Source organism: Tursiops truncatus, chromosome 21 (assembly GCF_011762595.2).
Source record: "Tursiops truncatus isolate mTurTru1 chromosome 21, mTurTru1.mat.Y, whole genome shotgun sequence".
NCBI lineage: Eukaryota > Metazoa > Chordata > Mammalia > Artiodactyla > Delphinidae > Tursiops > Tursiops truncatus.
Window position 1 is genome coordinate 29,141,713 of NC_047054.1, and position 15,367 is coordinate 29,157,079.

A 15,367-nucleotide genomic window follows, 5' to 3' on the forward strand; every position below is an offset into this window, starting at 1 on the left:
TGCCTGACTTCCTCTTCTACCTGCCAGACCTTTCTCCCCAGCACTGTCCTCAGATAACTGGGCCAATGGCTTGAGCGAGACAGAGCTGTGGCGGGCAGAAAGGGGGTGCCGTGGGCTCAGCCCTGTGGTTCCAAGGTTAAAACGGGTCATCACAACTTCACACCTGCTCAGCTCACCTGCGTACAGAGCCTAAGTCAGATCCAGGCTGTGGGGAGACCCAGAGCAGGTGACACATCTGACCTGGCATTCAGTGGGCTGACCAGTCTGCCCGAACCATTCGCTGGCCCCTCCCCGTGGTCTCCCGGAGCCCAGGGTGGGGCTGCTCCTCGCCCGGCTTCAGGGGGCGCCGCTTACACAGAAGGCAACACTCTCCCCTCTGTGTTCTCCCCTGTCCTCCAGGCTCTTGAGTAACAACAAGATCACGGGGCTCCGGAACGGCTCCTTCCTGGGACTGCCGCTGCTGGAGAAACTGTAAGTGCTCGGGCAAGAGGTCGGGGCAGGGAGGGTGAGGAATCCCGGCTGCTGAGGGGCCCGGGACCTGCTGGCCCAGCAGGGCCCACGGTCGGACTCGACCACGAAGTGGAGGGCGGAGGGACTGGTCCGAGAGAGAGAGACCAGTTCCCTCACCAGCCACAGCACAGAGAAGTGGGGACACGGCGCTGGTCCAGGCAGGGATGGGGCTGTGGGAAGCTCATTAACACTCTTTAATGAGCAATTAGCTATGAGGGCTGAGCCCCTTCACTGTCCAGAAGCTGCCTCCCCGTCCCAGCTGGGGGCCCAGCATAAAGGGCCGAGGGAGCGTTTAGTGTGACTGAGGCCTCTTTCCTCCTTCCCTAAACACAGTCGACAAACAAAGCTCCAAGGGGCCAGAGCCCTGGGCTGAGAGTGGGGACAGTGGGTCACATCCACTTCTCCCCCTCCCTCCATCCCCACTGCCCTGGATGACAGCTGCATCAGCAACAGCACCCTCGGCTGCCCTGTGGACGGACGGCAAGGGCCCTGCTAGCCCGAGAGAAGCTCCTTCCCAGAATTGGGGACCTGCCTCGGTCACGGGCAAGTCCGTGCCAAAGGAGGGGGTTGAGTCAACCCCTCTCTCGATTCCCGCTTCAGTTGGCAACTCTCGATCTACAGCCTGTACAACAGCTTTGGGTCCTGTCTCCTCCACGGGACCCCTGGGCCTCCCGTCCCTCCTGGAGCCGGATCCTTGCCATCTCCCTCACGTCCAAGCCCCTGTCTCCTAGCTCTGCTCCCACCTGCTGGGCATTCCCAAGGCCTCCAACAGGGTCCTGCCCCCTCTAGTACCGTTTTGCCTGAAAGGCTTGGATCAGAGCGATGGGGGATACGAACGAATAAGGCAGACGCCTGCTCTCAAACAGCCAAAGGGATCACCGTCCAGTGAGACCAGAGACCTTGCCATATATATAGGAATGAAGTAGGTCGGGGTTTCTGTAAAGGCCAAAGGAGGGATCAGCGAAGGCTAGAAAGTTCAAGGGTAATAGAGATGCAGTACCGACATGATGGAGTGTAGATCTTTAACCAGGACAACAACTTACGAGGTTGTCTCTATTACACCCACTTCACGAGGGAAGGGCAAGGCTCTCCCCCAAGCCGCCTGTGGGGAAAGCTTGGTGGCCTGGCTGGGTTGGGGGCGGGTGGAAAGGGACACAGCCACGTTTGGCGTGGAAAGGTGGAGCACGTTCTGTGGGATCAGGGCATGTTGGGGGTGGGAGGGCTCCTGCGATGTCAGCCACGGTGCGCACAGTCAGCCGTGACCAGGTCCCGCTGACTCTGCTCCGAAGGGAGGAAGGGCTGCCCCCGAGCTGCTGTTCAGAAGACTCGTTAGGTACCAACATTCTCCTCCTCGAGCGGCTAAGCACTCAGGAGCTGTCTCAGCTCAGGTTTGGTCTTAGAGGGCTGCATTGCCAGAAAGCAGACGCTCCCTCCTGGGACCTTTTGGAGAAAAACTAACCGCAGCTGCCCACAGTCCTTTGGCCCGGCCAAACCAGGGCCAGTCACCGCCCAGCGTCCGTCTCTGTTCTCCTTAGCACAAGCGAGAGCTGCCCAGAGCCTCCTGAGGCCTCTGGGACATCTTCCCATCTTTACCGTCTCGCCTCATCTGCCAAAAATCTGCTGGGTCTGCCCCCTCGCTGGGTCTGCTGGGTGGTCCTTCAATCTCATGAGGGTAGATTGTCTGGTGAAGATGAGACGATGGGCTTCTCCTTCCCCCCACGCAAGCCTACCCAACTGGACCCCTCCCCACGGCACCGGGAGCCAGATCAGCACCCTGCAGGTGCACTCAAACCACGGGAGGCAAGCAGAGCAAAGTGGGAGAGGAGACGGGAACAACGACCTATGCTGAGGGAGGAGAAAGGGCACTGGAGTGAGAATTCTAGGTCCTGAGCTGGAGCCCCTGCCCCGTTAGGAATCCTCTAGTCGTTCACTCTCGAGATGTTTCTTGAGCCCCCTCCGTGTGCCAGGTTGCGTGCTGGGCATCCAGAGTGAACGCGGTAGGCCAGGTGCCCGCCCTGTTGGGACCCAGAACGTAGCAAAGAAATGTATAGTAGGTCAGGAGCCCATAAACACTGCAGAGGAAAACAAAGCAGCAGGGGAAGGGGGGCAGAAAGCACTGGAATGGGGGCCGCTATTTTATGTAATGAGGTTAAGGCCTCGCTGGAGGTGATGGAGGGAGGGACCTGGCGGGCAGGTAGTTGTCTAGAGGCACAGGCAGTAGCAGTGGGGGAGGCCCTGGGGTCCAGCCTGCCTGGTGAGCTTGAGATGCAGAAGAAGGGCAGCGTGACTGGGGAGTGGTGGGAGGTGGGGTCAGAGGGCTGCCTCACTTTGGGACCTCAGTTTCCTCATCTGTTAAAAGTGGGGGGGGGCGAGTCCCTGGCGGTCCAATGGTTAGGACTCCACGCTTCCCTTGCAGGGGGCACGGGTTCGACCCCTGGCCGGGGAACTAAGACCAAAAAAAAAGTGGAGGGACAGGGCAGTTTGTAAAGTGCACTCTGGATTTAAAACTCTATGATCCTTGGGTGTGTGTAATACCCACAGAGCTGCAGAAGGAAAAGGTCAAAAAGCCCAGTGACACAGCCGCAGTTTCAGAGGAGGGGAGGCTTCTGGGCAGAGGGGTGCTGGGTTCAGCATCCTGGCCTCGCTTCCCTGGGATGGAGAGGCAGTGCAGGGGCTGGAGGAGCCCAGGGTCTCCAGCCTGGCTGGTCACCAGTGTATCAGTCAAGCTTCTCCAAAGAGACAGAACCAATAGGAGATGTACGTGGCTGTGTCCTTATATAAATATACAAAGAAATTCTTTCTTTATTATTATTATTATTATTTTTGGCCTCATCACGCGGCTTGCGGGATCTTAGTTCCCCGACCAGGGATCAAACCCGGGCCATGGCAGTGAAAGTGCTGAATCCTAACCACTGGACCACCAGGGAGTTCCAAGAAATTATTTCTTTACAGCGAAATTTATTTTAAGGAAATGGCTCATGTGATTGTGGGGACTGGCAAATCCAAAATCTGTAGGACCAGCCAGCAGGCTGGAGAGTCAGGCAGGAACTGATGCTGCAGTCTTAAGGCAGAACTTCTCTGGGAAACCTCGGGTTTTGCTCTCCGGGCCTTCAACTGATTGGGTGAGGCCCACCCATGTTAGCAGAGGTTGTCTCCTTTATTTAAAGTCAACTGACTGTAGACGGTAACCACATCTACAAGATACCTCCGCAGCAGCACCTAGATTAGTGATTGATTAAGTCACCGAGGGCTATACTCTGACACATAAAACTAATCATCACAGTCACTACCCACTACCCCAGAGGTAGGGAGAGGTCCTGGCCCCGGTCCTGAAGATGCTAATTCATCAGGTCAGCAGGGGCCTGGGAATTGTTTACAAGGTATGCGGGCAATTCTCATGCTCATTGGGGTTGGGAACCAGTGGACCAGATGACCCCTGCACTGTGGGCCTATTCATTGCAAACGAGACGCCGTGGCTTGGCGTGCAGTTGGTGCCAGGAAACACTGATCTCTCTGTCCTCTTGGACTCAGCCGTCCAGGCTGGGGCGGCTGAGCCTGTGGCAGCTTCACATCCCACAGTCCATGCAGCAAGTCCCATGGGAGTTAGCGGCCTGTCTGATAACTGAGTAGATGTGGGCTGCTCCAGAAAGTGCCGGCATTGCCCGCCCTGCTGAGCGCCCCTCTGGCCTCTGCAAACAGGTGGGGTGTAAGTGGGGGGCTCCCCTGTTGTGCAGTGCAGGGCCCCGAGGCCAGGAAGGGGACACAGAGAGGACCCTGAGAGGGAATGTGCCTGAGATGATCCCACGGGAGGACCCGCGCTCCAGAGAACTGGGGGGTGAGGTGGGATGGGGGAGACACACCTTTATCAGGCAGGCAGGCTGAACTGGGGAATCTCAAACAGTCCAGCAGAGTTCAAGGCCAGCCCAGGAGTGTGCAGAAGGGCCCAGAGGTGTGTGAGGCCCTGTCTCTGAGCCCTCCTTTGTGTCCCGCCTCCCTCAGCAGACTAGCCAGAGGAAAGGCTTTGGGAGTGAAGGGGCAGGCGATGAAAGGGCACAGGACTTCACCCTGGAGTGAAAAGAGACTGGGATTGAATTCCACCTCCATATGCCTTCTGGGTGCCTGTTCAGGCTCTCACCTGGACCAAGGGGCAAGGCACGGCTCCCTGACAGGTGGCCACGGAGGTAGATGAGTTCACCCAGGAAGAGAGCAGGGGACACCTCGGCCTCTCAGTAAATGGCCGTCCCCTTCTCCTCGGAAGAGTTGCAAGTGGCAAGATGTCACACAGGCCGCCCCAGACCGCCTAGATTCGTCCAGAGCCCCCAGCCCTAGGCAGGCGGTCGTGTAGATGAAGTCTACGGGCGGAAAGGACTCGCGGATGGATCATTCCTCGGGTCCCTTGCGTCTCTGCCCGGATCCTTCCCACGCATTCAGCAGAGGGCTGGCCACCTGAAGACTTTCCTGGACTCCAGGGTGACCCAGTCACAGTGAGAAGCCCCCAGACCGTGGATCGAGCCGGCCACAGGGCAGACAGCCCCCAGGAGGGGTCAAAGGAGCCCGGGACTGGGCGTGCAGGCCTGCGTGTGGATCTGTGTGGACACACGCCTCCAGAGGCCTGTGCACGCCTGGAGGAGAGGGCCCAGGGCGGGAGCCTGGGCAGCCCCAGGATGATTTGTCATTGCCTAATGAGATTAATGAGCCCCGGGGGCTGGTATGCCGCGGTGCTGCGGCACTCATTAGACGCAGATGCTCACGGGAACGATGCGGGGGCCCGGGGGCGGGGGCGGTGCGTGCGGCTCACCCGCCAGGTGGTTTTCATTAATCTGGGGGCGGGGGCGAGGGTAAGGCGGCCGGGTTCTGCCCCCCCCCTCCCCCGCCCCTAGGCGCTGGAGAGGAATGCCGCGCCGAGGCAGAGGGCGCGGGAAGGGAGGCCGGTGGGTCCGGCGACAGCCCTCCGGCTCGCTGTTGCAGGCCCAATGCCTGGCACCGGGTATGTGCTCCATAAATACCTCCTGGATGAGATCAGAGACGAGAGGGGCCCGGGGCGTGGCGCTGCGAGGGAGCCTAGGACCGCCTGGGGTTTCCTCCTGGTCGCCACAGTCTCTCCGTTTGCCCTCCCCCCAGGCAACCCCTGGACCTGCGGCGGGGGGTTCTGCCCACTCCTCAGCCATCCCCCCCCCACTTTCTAAGGAACCCTGAAAGTCCTAGAGGGCCCAGGGGAGCTGCTGTGCGGCCTCCAAACCTATAATTCGGTTTTCAAACCCACAAGCAGGGAGGTCTTTGGGGGCCAGAGGGAGCCAACTTCGTGCCGCCCCACCCTGTCCAAGCGTGGGTACACACACACACACACACACACACACACTCACACACACACGCTGTCATACAAACTCACACTCACTCTTAACAGCTTTAATGAGACATAATTTACATACCGTTAAGTTCACCCGTTTAAAACGTAGGATCCAATGGTTTTGAGTGTATTTACAGTTGTGCAATCATCATCATAATCTAATTTTAGAACATTTTCATCATCCCCCGAAGAAATCTTGAATCATTAGCAATCACTCCCCGTTCCTCCCCCCCCCCCCCCCCCCCCCCCCCGGCCCATTTCCCAGCCCTAAGCCAACCACTCATCTACTTTCTGTCTTTATAGACTTGCCTATTCTGGACATTTCATATAAATAGGAAGCACACAGTATGTAATCTTTTATAACTGGATTCTTTCAGCAAGCATAGTGTTTTCAGAGCTCACCCATATTATAGCATGTATTGGCAAGTCATTCTTTTTTATGGCCAAATAATGTTCCATTGTATGAAAATACCATATTTTGTTCACTCGTTCATTAGTTGATGGACATTTGGGGTGTTCCACTTTGGGGCTTATGAATAATGCTGCTATGAATATTCCTATATGTGTTCTTGTGTTCATGTATGTTCACTTCTCTTGGATTTGTACCAAGGAGTGGAATTGCTGGGTCATATGGTAACTTTAACTGCCAAGCTGTTTTCCAAAGTGGCTGCACTATTCTACACTCCCATCTATAATATATAAGGATTGCAATCTCTGTTTTTTAAATCATAGCCATCTTAGTGGACGTGAAGTGGTCTCTCATTGTGGGTTTGATTTGCATTTCCCTAATGGTGTTGAGCACCTCTTCATGCATTAATTGGTCATTTGTATATCCTCTTTGAAGAAAACGTCTATTCAAATCCCTTGCCCATTTTTTTTTTCAGCTGGGCTATTTGTCTTTTTATTATTGAGTTGTAAGAGTTCTTTATGTATTCTGGATAGAAGTTCCTTATCAGGTATATGATTTGCAAATATTTTCTCTCATCCCAGGGGTTGTCTTTCAACTTTCTTGGTGGTACCCTTTCAAGAGCAAAACTTTAACATTTTCAAGTGTAACGTATCAATCTGCTCTTTTTTTGGGCTGTGTTGGGTCTTCGTTGCTGCACCCGGGCTTTTTCTAGTTGCGGCGAGCGGGGGCTACTCTTAGTTGCGGTGTGCAGGCTTCTCATTGCGGTGGCTTCTCCTGTTGCGGAGCACGGGCTCTAGGCACGCGGGCTTCAGTAGTTGCGGCATGTGGGCTCAGTAGTTGTGGTTTGTGGGCTTAGTTGCTCTGCAGCATGTGGGATCTTCCTGGACCAGGGATCGAACCCGCGTCCCCTGCATTGGCAGGCAGATTCTTAACCACTGCGCCGCCAGGGAAGTCTTCAATCTGCTCTTTTATTGCTTGTGCTTATACACTCAGTCTTACACATTCAGCTTCCTGAGCTGCTTTTTGCCCAAGAAGGACATAGGGCAAGATTTGCTCCCAGGTATCCCCCCCCGCAACTTCTGCCATAGGGTGTCCTTCCCCTCCATGTGGACATAGGTACAGGGAGAGGGGTCTATCTTGATCCAGGAGCCTGGTCTGGATTAGGCAAGGGGGTGTAGGGAGGGAGGCTCCACCCATAAGCTGCATTCTCTCCAGGTTCCAAGACCAGAGGTCTGTGGAAGCAGACAGAGGGCAGGAGATTCCACATCATAGAAGCATCTGTGCGTCCTTGCAAACTCACCTAAGGAATGAAGGAATCCAATGAGCAAGTCCAGGGCAGGAGGTTGTAACCTAGGTTCCACGAGCCCCTGGAATCAGATGCACAATATTGGGGGTAGTGCATTCTTCTAGGGCAGGACTCCATAGCCCTCATCAGATATTCAAAAGGATGTGCTAAGCGAGAAATGTGCAGAACCACCAACCTATAGGGGCCTCGCGGGTCCACAAAAATACCCAAGTTCTACGGTAGCATTTCCTCCTACCACTAGGGAGGGTACAGCCCCAGAGCTGCGTCCCCCACCTTAGGGACCAGGAGACCTCAGCTGCCCAGGGGCCAGCCCCCATCGGGCTAGCAGCTCAGGAGCCGCCCCTGGCCTGTGCCCCTCCGGAGAGGACCCAAGACTGGTTGGTTCCAGGCCAGCAGGCCGTCTCTGAGGGCACTCCTTCTGAGGGCTGCCTTGGTCACCCCGGAAGCCTCTCTGCGGGCGTGAGACGAGGTCAGGACCGCCGACACTTGCTGGAAGCTCCCCTTTCAGAAGGCCCTGGCTGGCCCGGGCTGCAGGAAACCCAGGGCAGGAAGGGGCTGGGCCCGAGCGGGCTGCCGTGCTCCCATCTGTAGAGCATCAGTGGGGCAGCCGGGCGGGGGGTTCTCGAGGGGGGCCAGGGAGGAAATGAGAATAAACATAGTGAGCGGAGAGGGAAGGGGCGGGGGGCTGCAGCCTGGGCCCCTTGGCAGCCCATGAAGGGAAGTGACACAATGAGGAATGTGTTTCCCTCTGCTCGTCCCCCACACGGGTGGGAGGCGGAGCCCTGAGAATGGCCAGAACCCAAGAGGGGCCGGGGGCACGGGCTGCCGCAGCATCAGAGGACCGGGCTGTGGGGTGGGGGGGCAACCCTGGGCGGGCGGGCGCTCTCCCAGCCATCTCCAGCCTCCTCTCTGCAGGAGCCTTCTAGGGGCTGCCTTCTCGCACATTCCCTGCCTGCACGAAGCGGCCCTTCCGGGGGCTTCCTCTTCTTTCTCAGCGGGGCGCAGGGTTATGCAGCCCAAGTCCTTGGTATGAGAGGGTGCTGAGGTGTGAGGAGCCCCGGCCAGGGGCAGGGCTGGGCAGGGGATTAGTTGCATTTCTCTCTGTCTCTCTGTCTCTGTCTCTCTCTGGGTGTTTCTGTCCCCAGCCGGGGACTGTCTGTGTGAAAACAGGCCCCCTGCTGGGACGGCACCTCCCCATCCTGGACACCCATTTCCTCTCCCCCCAGAAGGGAGCTGGCTCAGTTAACCCCCTGCTGCCCATAATCCGGAGCTGCCCCTGAGACTCTGACCTGCAGAGCCAAGAAGGCGGGTCTGGCCCGGGGGGTGGGGGTGGGGGTGGTGGCAGGGCCTTGGAGAGCAGGCTGACCCCACAGGCCAACCTAAGTTGATTATTCCAGGAACCCCCCACCCTTGCCCTCTGCCTCATGATCTCCTGGGTGCTTGGGTGGGCCCGAGAGAATGTTGGAACGTAGGGATTTAGCCAGGAGGCTGCAGCCCTCCCCGCCCCCAGGTGGGCAGTGAGGCCTCCTGGTAAGGTCTCTGTGGGCCGCGAGCCTGTTCTGGTTTGGCTCGGGAAAGACACAGGTAGGCCTTGGGTAGGTGGGCAAGTGTTGGGTCAGCCTGGCGCCTCTCCCCATAGCTGTGCCCGAGAGGACAGGGTGCTGGGGCAGGCCAGGGGGCCAGCCATCGCCTTGGGCCTCAGTGGTCCCAGAGGGTTGCCGGGTCTGGTGGGGGGCTGGGGCCATGTGGGCACCGGCCGATCCCCAGTGGGCCGGGACTGTCCCTTCGGCCCGCCCCTGCTGCCCCGGGAGGATGTGACAAAGTGGAGGGAGGGTGGCACTCTGACCGTGTGATGGAGTTTGAGCCACCAGAGCCTGGGACGGGAAGCTACTCTGAAAACTTCCCTGCAGTTCGTCCCTCCTGGTGGGTGACCCTTGGCCCTGTGGTGCCCGGGGGCCAACTGCCATCTTCTGTCCAGTCTGTGACCCGAGGTGGCCCTTCCCCTGCCACCCTCTCTCTGCATTAGGGGCTCGAGGAGGCCTGGGGGGAGGGCGGCAGGTGACCCCCTCGGCCTCAGCTTCCTCATGTGAGGGCTGAGGGGCGGGGCCAGGTGATGGACAACCCCCCGGGGCAGCATCCATAGGGTCACCAGCCAGCCCGGGACCTTTCCTCACCTGCCAGGTGGAGCATCCGCCCGCGACCTGCCAGGTGGAGCATCCGCCCGATGGCTCTAAAGTACCTCCCCGCGGCCAGGCTCAAGATGACCTTACCTTTGTGTAGCAGTTGACACAGGGCCGCTACACCCATTTTCAAACGATTCTACAGCAGCCCTGAGAGACTGAGAAACTCAGGGCAGCTCGTGGGAACCGGGAACCGAGGCCTCCTGACTCCCGGTTCACGGCCAGCTCCTCTCCCGTTTCCGCCGCGCCGGCCTCCTCACCCGAGGCCCTTTCCCCGGATCTCTCGGTGTCTGCATCCTCCCTGACCCAGGGAGGCGGAGGGGGACCCGTCTGAGCGGCCAGGTCCTTCATCCGGCCTCCCAGCCGCGCCGAGGCGAGCAGGGACTTAGAGGGAAACCGAGAGCCCGGCACTGGCGGCGGTGAGGCCGCTCGCCCCGGGCAGCCGCGTGGCCCCGGAGCGGGCGAGGTGTGAGGCCCCCGCTTGCTTCCCACAGGGACCTGAGGAACAACGTCATCAGCACAGTGCAGGCGGGCGCCTTTCTGGGTCTGGGGGAGCTGAAGCGCCTGTGAGTGGCCTGTCCTGACCCCACGCCCCAGCCCCCTCGTCCCTGGAGGCGGTCCCGTGGGTGCCGCCACCCTCCCACTCACCCTCCCTCACTGCCTCTCCTCCCCGCACGCAACAGGCTGGGGGCAGACATTTCATGCCCCAGCACCGTGTCTTTCTCCGCTCCCGCCCACAAGCCCCGCCCACACGCGTGTGTCCCTCACAAGCGGATCCGTGCGCTACCACGTGGCCGACTTGCTGAGGTTGTGTGTGTCTCTCCAGAGATCTCTCCAACAACCGGATTGGCTGTCTCACCTCTGAGACCTTCCAAGGCCTCCCCAGGCTTCTCCGGCTGTGAGTGAGGGACGGGGAGGGGGGCAGAGGGAAGGCTCCCCAAAGCCTCACGGGTCCCCGCATTCTCATCACTCACCACCCACCTCCTGTGGCCCAGGGGGAGCCTAAGATCCCCTCTCCCTGTTCCCTGCAGAAACATATCTGGCAACATCTTCTCCAGTCTGCCACCGGGGGTCTTTGATGAGCTGCCAGCCCTTAAGGTTGTGTGAGTATCCTTCCCCAGCCCCAGCAGTCAGGCCCTGCTTCCTTCCACTTCCCAGGAGGGAGACGCATAAGCACCGTGCCCACGTGGCCAGCCTTCTGAGGAGGTGGGGCAGACGATGGCTGAAGCTCCACCATACGCGCCTCCCCGTGCTTGCCGTGGCGGCCATGGTGGCAGCAGGGCGCACGTGCACAATTTTGCCCTCCCGGCCCTCTCCAGCCTCAGTCTCTCCCTGGGGCTCCATCCCCACCCCGGGGAGCCCACGCTCCCTCTGCTCTACCCTGTGGCCCCTCCACCCCCCTGCAGGGACTTGGGCACCGAGTTCCTGACGTGTGACTGCCGCCTGCGCTGGCTGCTGTCCTGGGCCCGGAATCGCTCCGTGCAGCTGTCGGAGCGCACGCTCTGTGCCTACCCCAGCGCCCTGCACGCCCAGACCCTGGGCGGCCTCCAGGAGGCCCAGCTGCGCTGCGGTGAGCAAACCCGCACCCTCAGGCTCCCTCCTGAGGGGCCCCTGCTGGCCCAAGGCTCCCTGTGCGCTGGGCTTGGCCTCCAGGGCGTCCTCTCCCTCAGATCCCACTGGGGGCTGGTCCTCCATCTGCTTTTGTAAACTTCCTTTGGGGCCGCTGCTTTGTTTATGTTTTCCGTCTGGTCCCACCTCTTGGGGTGACAAGTGTGCCATGGAAAGAAGCATCTTTATTTGTTCGAAACCTGCCTGCTCCTCTCCTGCGCTCTTATCTCCGGAGACTCTCCAGCCCCCCTTCTCCTTCCGAGTTGGGGCGGGCTCCAGACCAGACAGAGGGGCCTGGCTCTGCCCCCACTGGACCCTCACCCGTCACTCAGCCTCACTGCCAGTGTCCCCTCCCACAGAGGGGGCCCTGGAGCTGCACACACATCACCTCATCCCATCCCTCCGCCAAGTGGTCTTCCAGGGCGACCGGCTGCCCTTCCAGTGCTCGGCCAGCTACCTGGGCAATGACACCCACGTCCGCTGGTACCACAACCGGGCCCCTGTGGAGGGCGACGAGCAGGCGGGCATCCTCCTGGGCGACAGCCTCATCCACGACTGCACCTTCATCACCAGGTACAGGCCCTGCGGCCCCTTCTGGGCCCATGGCGCGGGCGGGGGTGGCCACAGTACCCTCATGCACCCCGCAAAGGAGATGGCCTGATCTGGGGATACGTGCGGGTGTGCTGATGCACATCCAGGACTAAGTCAGAAATGGTCTGGATGAGGGACAGATTGAACGCCTGATAGAAGAAAAAGATTATATCTGACATTTCTGCAGTGCTTTCACAATGATACAGCGGCTCTCACCTGTATCATTGGACTTGATCTCTCCAGTAGATTTGCAAGAGAGGTAATATTATCTCTGTGATAAAACATGGGGAAATTGGGGAATTCCCTGGCGGTCCGGGGGTTAGGATTCAGCGCTTTCACTACCAGGGCCGGGGTTCATGCTGGTCGAGGAACTAAGATCCTGCAAGCCACACGGCACAGCCAAAAAAAGACAGACACTAACGGAAGGCCAATCAGAGTTAAAGAAGTGTGTACGTGTTTCCCTGGCTCAGTTAAAGAAATGAGCCCGGAGCTGATGCCCTGTGTGCCCCAGGGTGGCCCCCGGGCGCTTGGGGAGGGTGGCTGGCCGCAGGGAGCGCCTCCAGCCAGCCCTCGCCCGCCCGCCCGCCCACAGTGAGCTGACCCTGTCTCACATCGGCGTGTGGGCCTCAGGCGAATGGGAGTGCTCCGTGTCTACGGTCCAGGGAAACGCCAGCAAGAAGGTGGAGATCGTGGTGCTGGAGACCTCGGCCTCCTACTGCCCCGCAGAGCGAGTCGCCAACAACCGCGGGGACTTCAGGTTCGAGACCCAGGCCCCGGCCCACACCCTGCTCCTGCCCCTGGGACCACCGGTGACCGGTCCCCCACCCACTCCAAGCTGGAGAATACACTGCCTTTTGTCATTCAGCTCCAGGTCCCGCTGGCATATTTACAGAGACCGTATCCTTTTGTATAAAATCACCCTCCGAATGTGCTGTGCAGAACAAAAAGGGTTTTTTTTCGTTTTTCTTCCTTACATGCGTAGCTGACAAGGCTCTCCCACTGCGGATGCCACATTTTCACATCCCAGTGGCCTCTCGCTTAGGCAGGGGAGGCGTTATTCTCCCCATCGTACAGCCGAGAAGACTAAGGCCCAGAAAGCATAAGTGACTGGAACTCAGGACTTCAAGTCCAGCCTCGCAGCACCAGTGACAGCACTGTCCCAACAAACACCGCTTTAGAAAGGAGGTGGAGCTTGGGAAGCCCTTGAAGTCCCGTCCAAACACACACCCTCTTCTGGGCCCGTCCTGCAGCTCCCAAGGAGTCTGGCCTCACAGTTCTCAGGGCAGGGGAGGGACTCTTGGCCTGAGGAGCCTAGGTCATCAGCAACTTCCCACCTCTGCCCCCAGGTGGCCTCGAACTCTGGCTGGCATCACAGCCTACCAGTCCTGCCTGCAGTACCCCTTCACCTCGGTGCCCCTGAGCGGGGGTGCCCCTGGCACCCGAGCCTCCCGCCGGTGTGACCGAGCTGGCCGCTGGGAGCCGGGGGACTACTCCCACTGTCTGTACACCAACGACATCACCCGGGTCCTCTACACCTTCGTGCTGGTGAGGCCAGGAGAGGGGAGGGGTGCGGGAAAGGGGGAGGGGAGAAGCCTGCTGGCCTCATGGGCTGTGCCTTGGGATGCATGGTGAGGGGCCGTGGTCACCGTGTCTCATGCTCTTCTCCTCTAGCTTTCCCTTTCCCAGGGGACTCAGAACCCCAGGGCCACACTTGGGACATGTGGGCCACCCCCAAGGTCCCCAGTACAGCAAGGACAGCCTTAAGCAGAAAGCAGGGACAGTGTGAGGTCATCCCGTTGTCCTCAAGCAGTGGCATAACCAGTGGACGGCCCCGAGTTGGGAAGGGCTCACTCCTTACCTTCGCCTCCTGTCTGGACCAGACCCAGCTGTGGGCTAGACCCTGTTCCCTAGGCCCCATTGCTCTGAGCATCAGCACAGGGGAGGGGGCCCCCACGCTGTTTTGGGGGAGAAGGAGCCAGATTAGACGGTGCCCTTTCCTCCCCACACCCCCAGATGCCCATCAATGCCTCCAACGCACTGACCCTGGCCCACCAGCTTCGAGTATACACGGCCGAGGCCGCCAGCTTCTCCGACATGATGGACGTTGTCTACGTGGCTCAGATGATCCAGAAGTTTCTGGGTTATGTCGACCAGATCAAAGAGGTGAGATTCGATCGGGCCCCTGGGGCCCCTGGAAATCACCTGCCCCCCACCTGCTGAAGCCGGTCTCGCCCCAGCCTCTGGGTCCCCAGCCCCCCCTCCTGCCCTCAGTGACTCCGCCCCCGCCTCCAGCTGGTGGAGGTGATGGTGGATATGGCCAGCAACCTGATGCTGGTGGACGAGCACCTGCTGTGGCTGGCCCAGCGCGAGGACAAGGCCTGCAGCGGCATCGTGGGCGCCCTGGAGCGCATTGGGGGGGCCGCCCTGAGCGCCCACGCCCAGCACATCTCTGTGGTACGGTGGGCCGGCTGGGAGGGTGCCCTGCCCAGGGAGGGACAGGGAGGGACTCAGAGGTGACGGGGCCAGCCCTTGTCATCCAGGAGCAAGTCCTCCGAGTGTGCACCAGCCGTGCGCCCAGTTAGCGAGAACACCGAACGTGACTAGGGTTCCGTTTGTGTGGCATCAAATTCCAACTTGTCAGGAGCAGGGCAGAGGAGAGGGAGGCCGGCGACATCGGAGAAGTTACACAGGGCTTCGTGCGGGGACCGAGTTGAAGGGCTAGCCGGATGGAAGCACGTGGGGGGTGGGGTGGGGAAGGGGTGACGGAGACTTCTGTTCCCTGAGAAGAGGGGGAGTTTCCAGCGGTGGGTGGCGAACCAGCTAACAAGCAGCGCACAGCATCTCCTCTGCGTGAGACTGTGCTGGGTGCCGGGGGAGATCCGAGGGGGGCGAGGACCCTGCTCCCCGGCATAGCTGGGGCAGCAGGACTGGGACGTGGCAAGAGCTGGGCCAGCTCCAGGACGGGGTGTGAGCGAGCGGGAGGACGGGCCGAAGAGCAGGGGTTCGGGGGATTCCACGGCAGACGCGAGGCTGCCAGGCCCTGAGTGATGAGCAAGGACGGCGGGTTGGCCTGAGCAGGTCTGCGGTCTCCAGCAGGAGAAGGCCAGGAGAGGGGTGACAAGGTCCCTGTCCCTAGAACTCGAGGAACGTGGCCTTGGAGGCCTACCTCATCAAGCCGCACAGCTACGTGGGCCTGACCTGCACGGCCTTCCAGAGGAGGGAGGCCGGTGCGCCGGGCACCCGGCCCTTGGGTCCCGGCCAGAACCCCTCCCCGGAGCCGGAGCCCCTGGCCGACCAGCAGCTCCGCTTCCGCTGTACCACGGGGAGGCCCAACGTTTCTCTGTCGTCCTTCCACATCAAGGTGGGCGCCGGGGGAGGGAGGATGCTGAGAGGGCAGGTACGGGTGCAGGCACCTA

The 15,367-nt window shown here is 60.0% G+C and overlaps 1 protein-coding gene across 3 annotated transcripts in view; it reads left to right on the plus strand.

Moving 5' to 3' along the window:
• ADGRA2 (adhesion G protein-coupled receptor A2) overlaps window positions 1-15,367 on the plus strand; it is a 33,599-nt gene that overhangs the window by 12,459 nt on the left and 5,773 nt on the right. Inside the window, exons 2-12 of one of the 3 annotated variants that reach the window (XM_033848763.2) lie at window positions 400-471; window positions 10,247-10,318; window positions 10,579-10,650; window positions 10,784-10,855; window positions 11,159-11,322; window positions 11,720-11,933; window positions 12,544-12,708; window positions 13,298-13,496; window positions 13,965-14,114; window positions 14,244-14,405; window positions 15,088-15,312. In XM_033848763.2, the coding sequence (XP_033704654.1) occupies window positions 400-471; window positions 10,247-10,318; window positions 10,579-10,650; window positions 10,784-10,855; window positions 11,159-11,322; window positions 11,720-11,933; window positions 12,544-12,708; window positions 13,298-13,496; window positions 13,965-14,114; window positions 14,244-14,405; window positions 15,088-15,312 (1,567 nt within the window). Of the gene's footprint in view, window positions 1-399; window positions 472-843; window positions 1,433-10,246; window positions 10,319-10,578; window positions 10,651-10,783; window positions 10,856-11,158; window positions 11,323-11,719; window positions 11,934-12,543; window positions 12,709-13,297; window positions 13,497-13,964; window positions 14,115-14,243; window positions 14,406-15,087; window positions 15,313-15,367 lie in introns of those variants that run through there. The other 2 variants (XM_073798555.1, XM_033848764.2) reach the window with 2 other exon arrangements.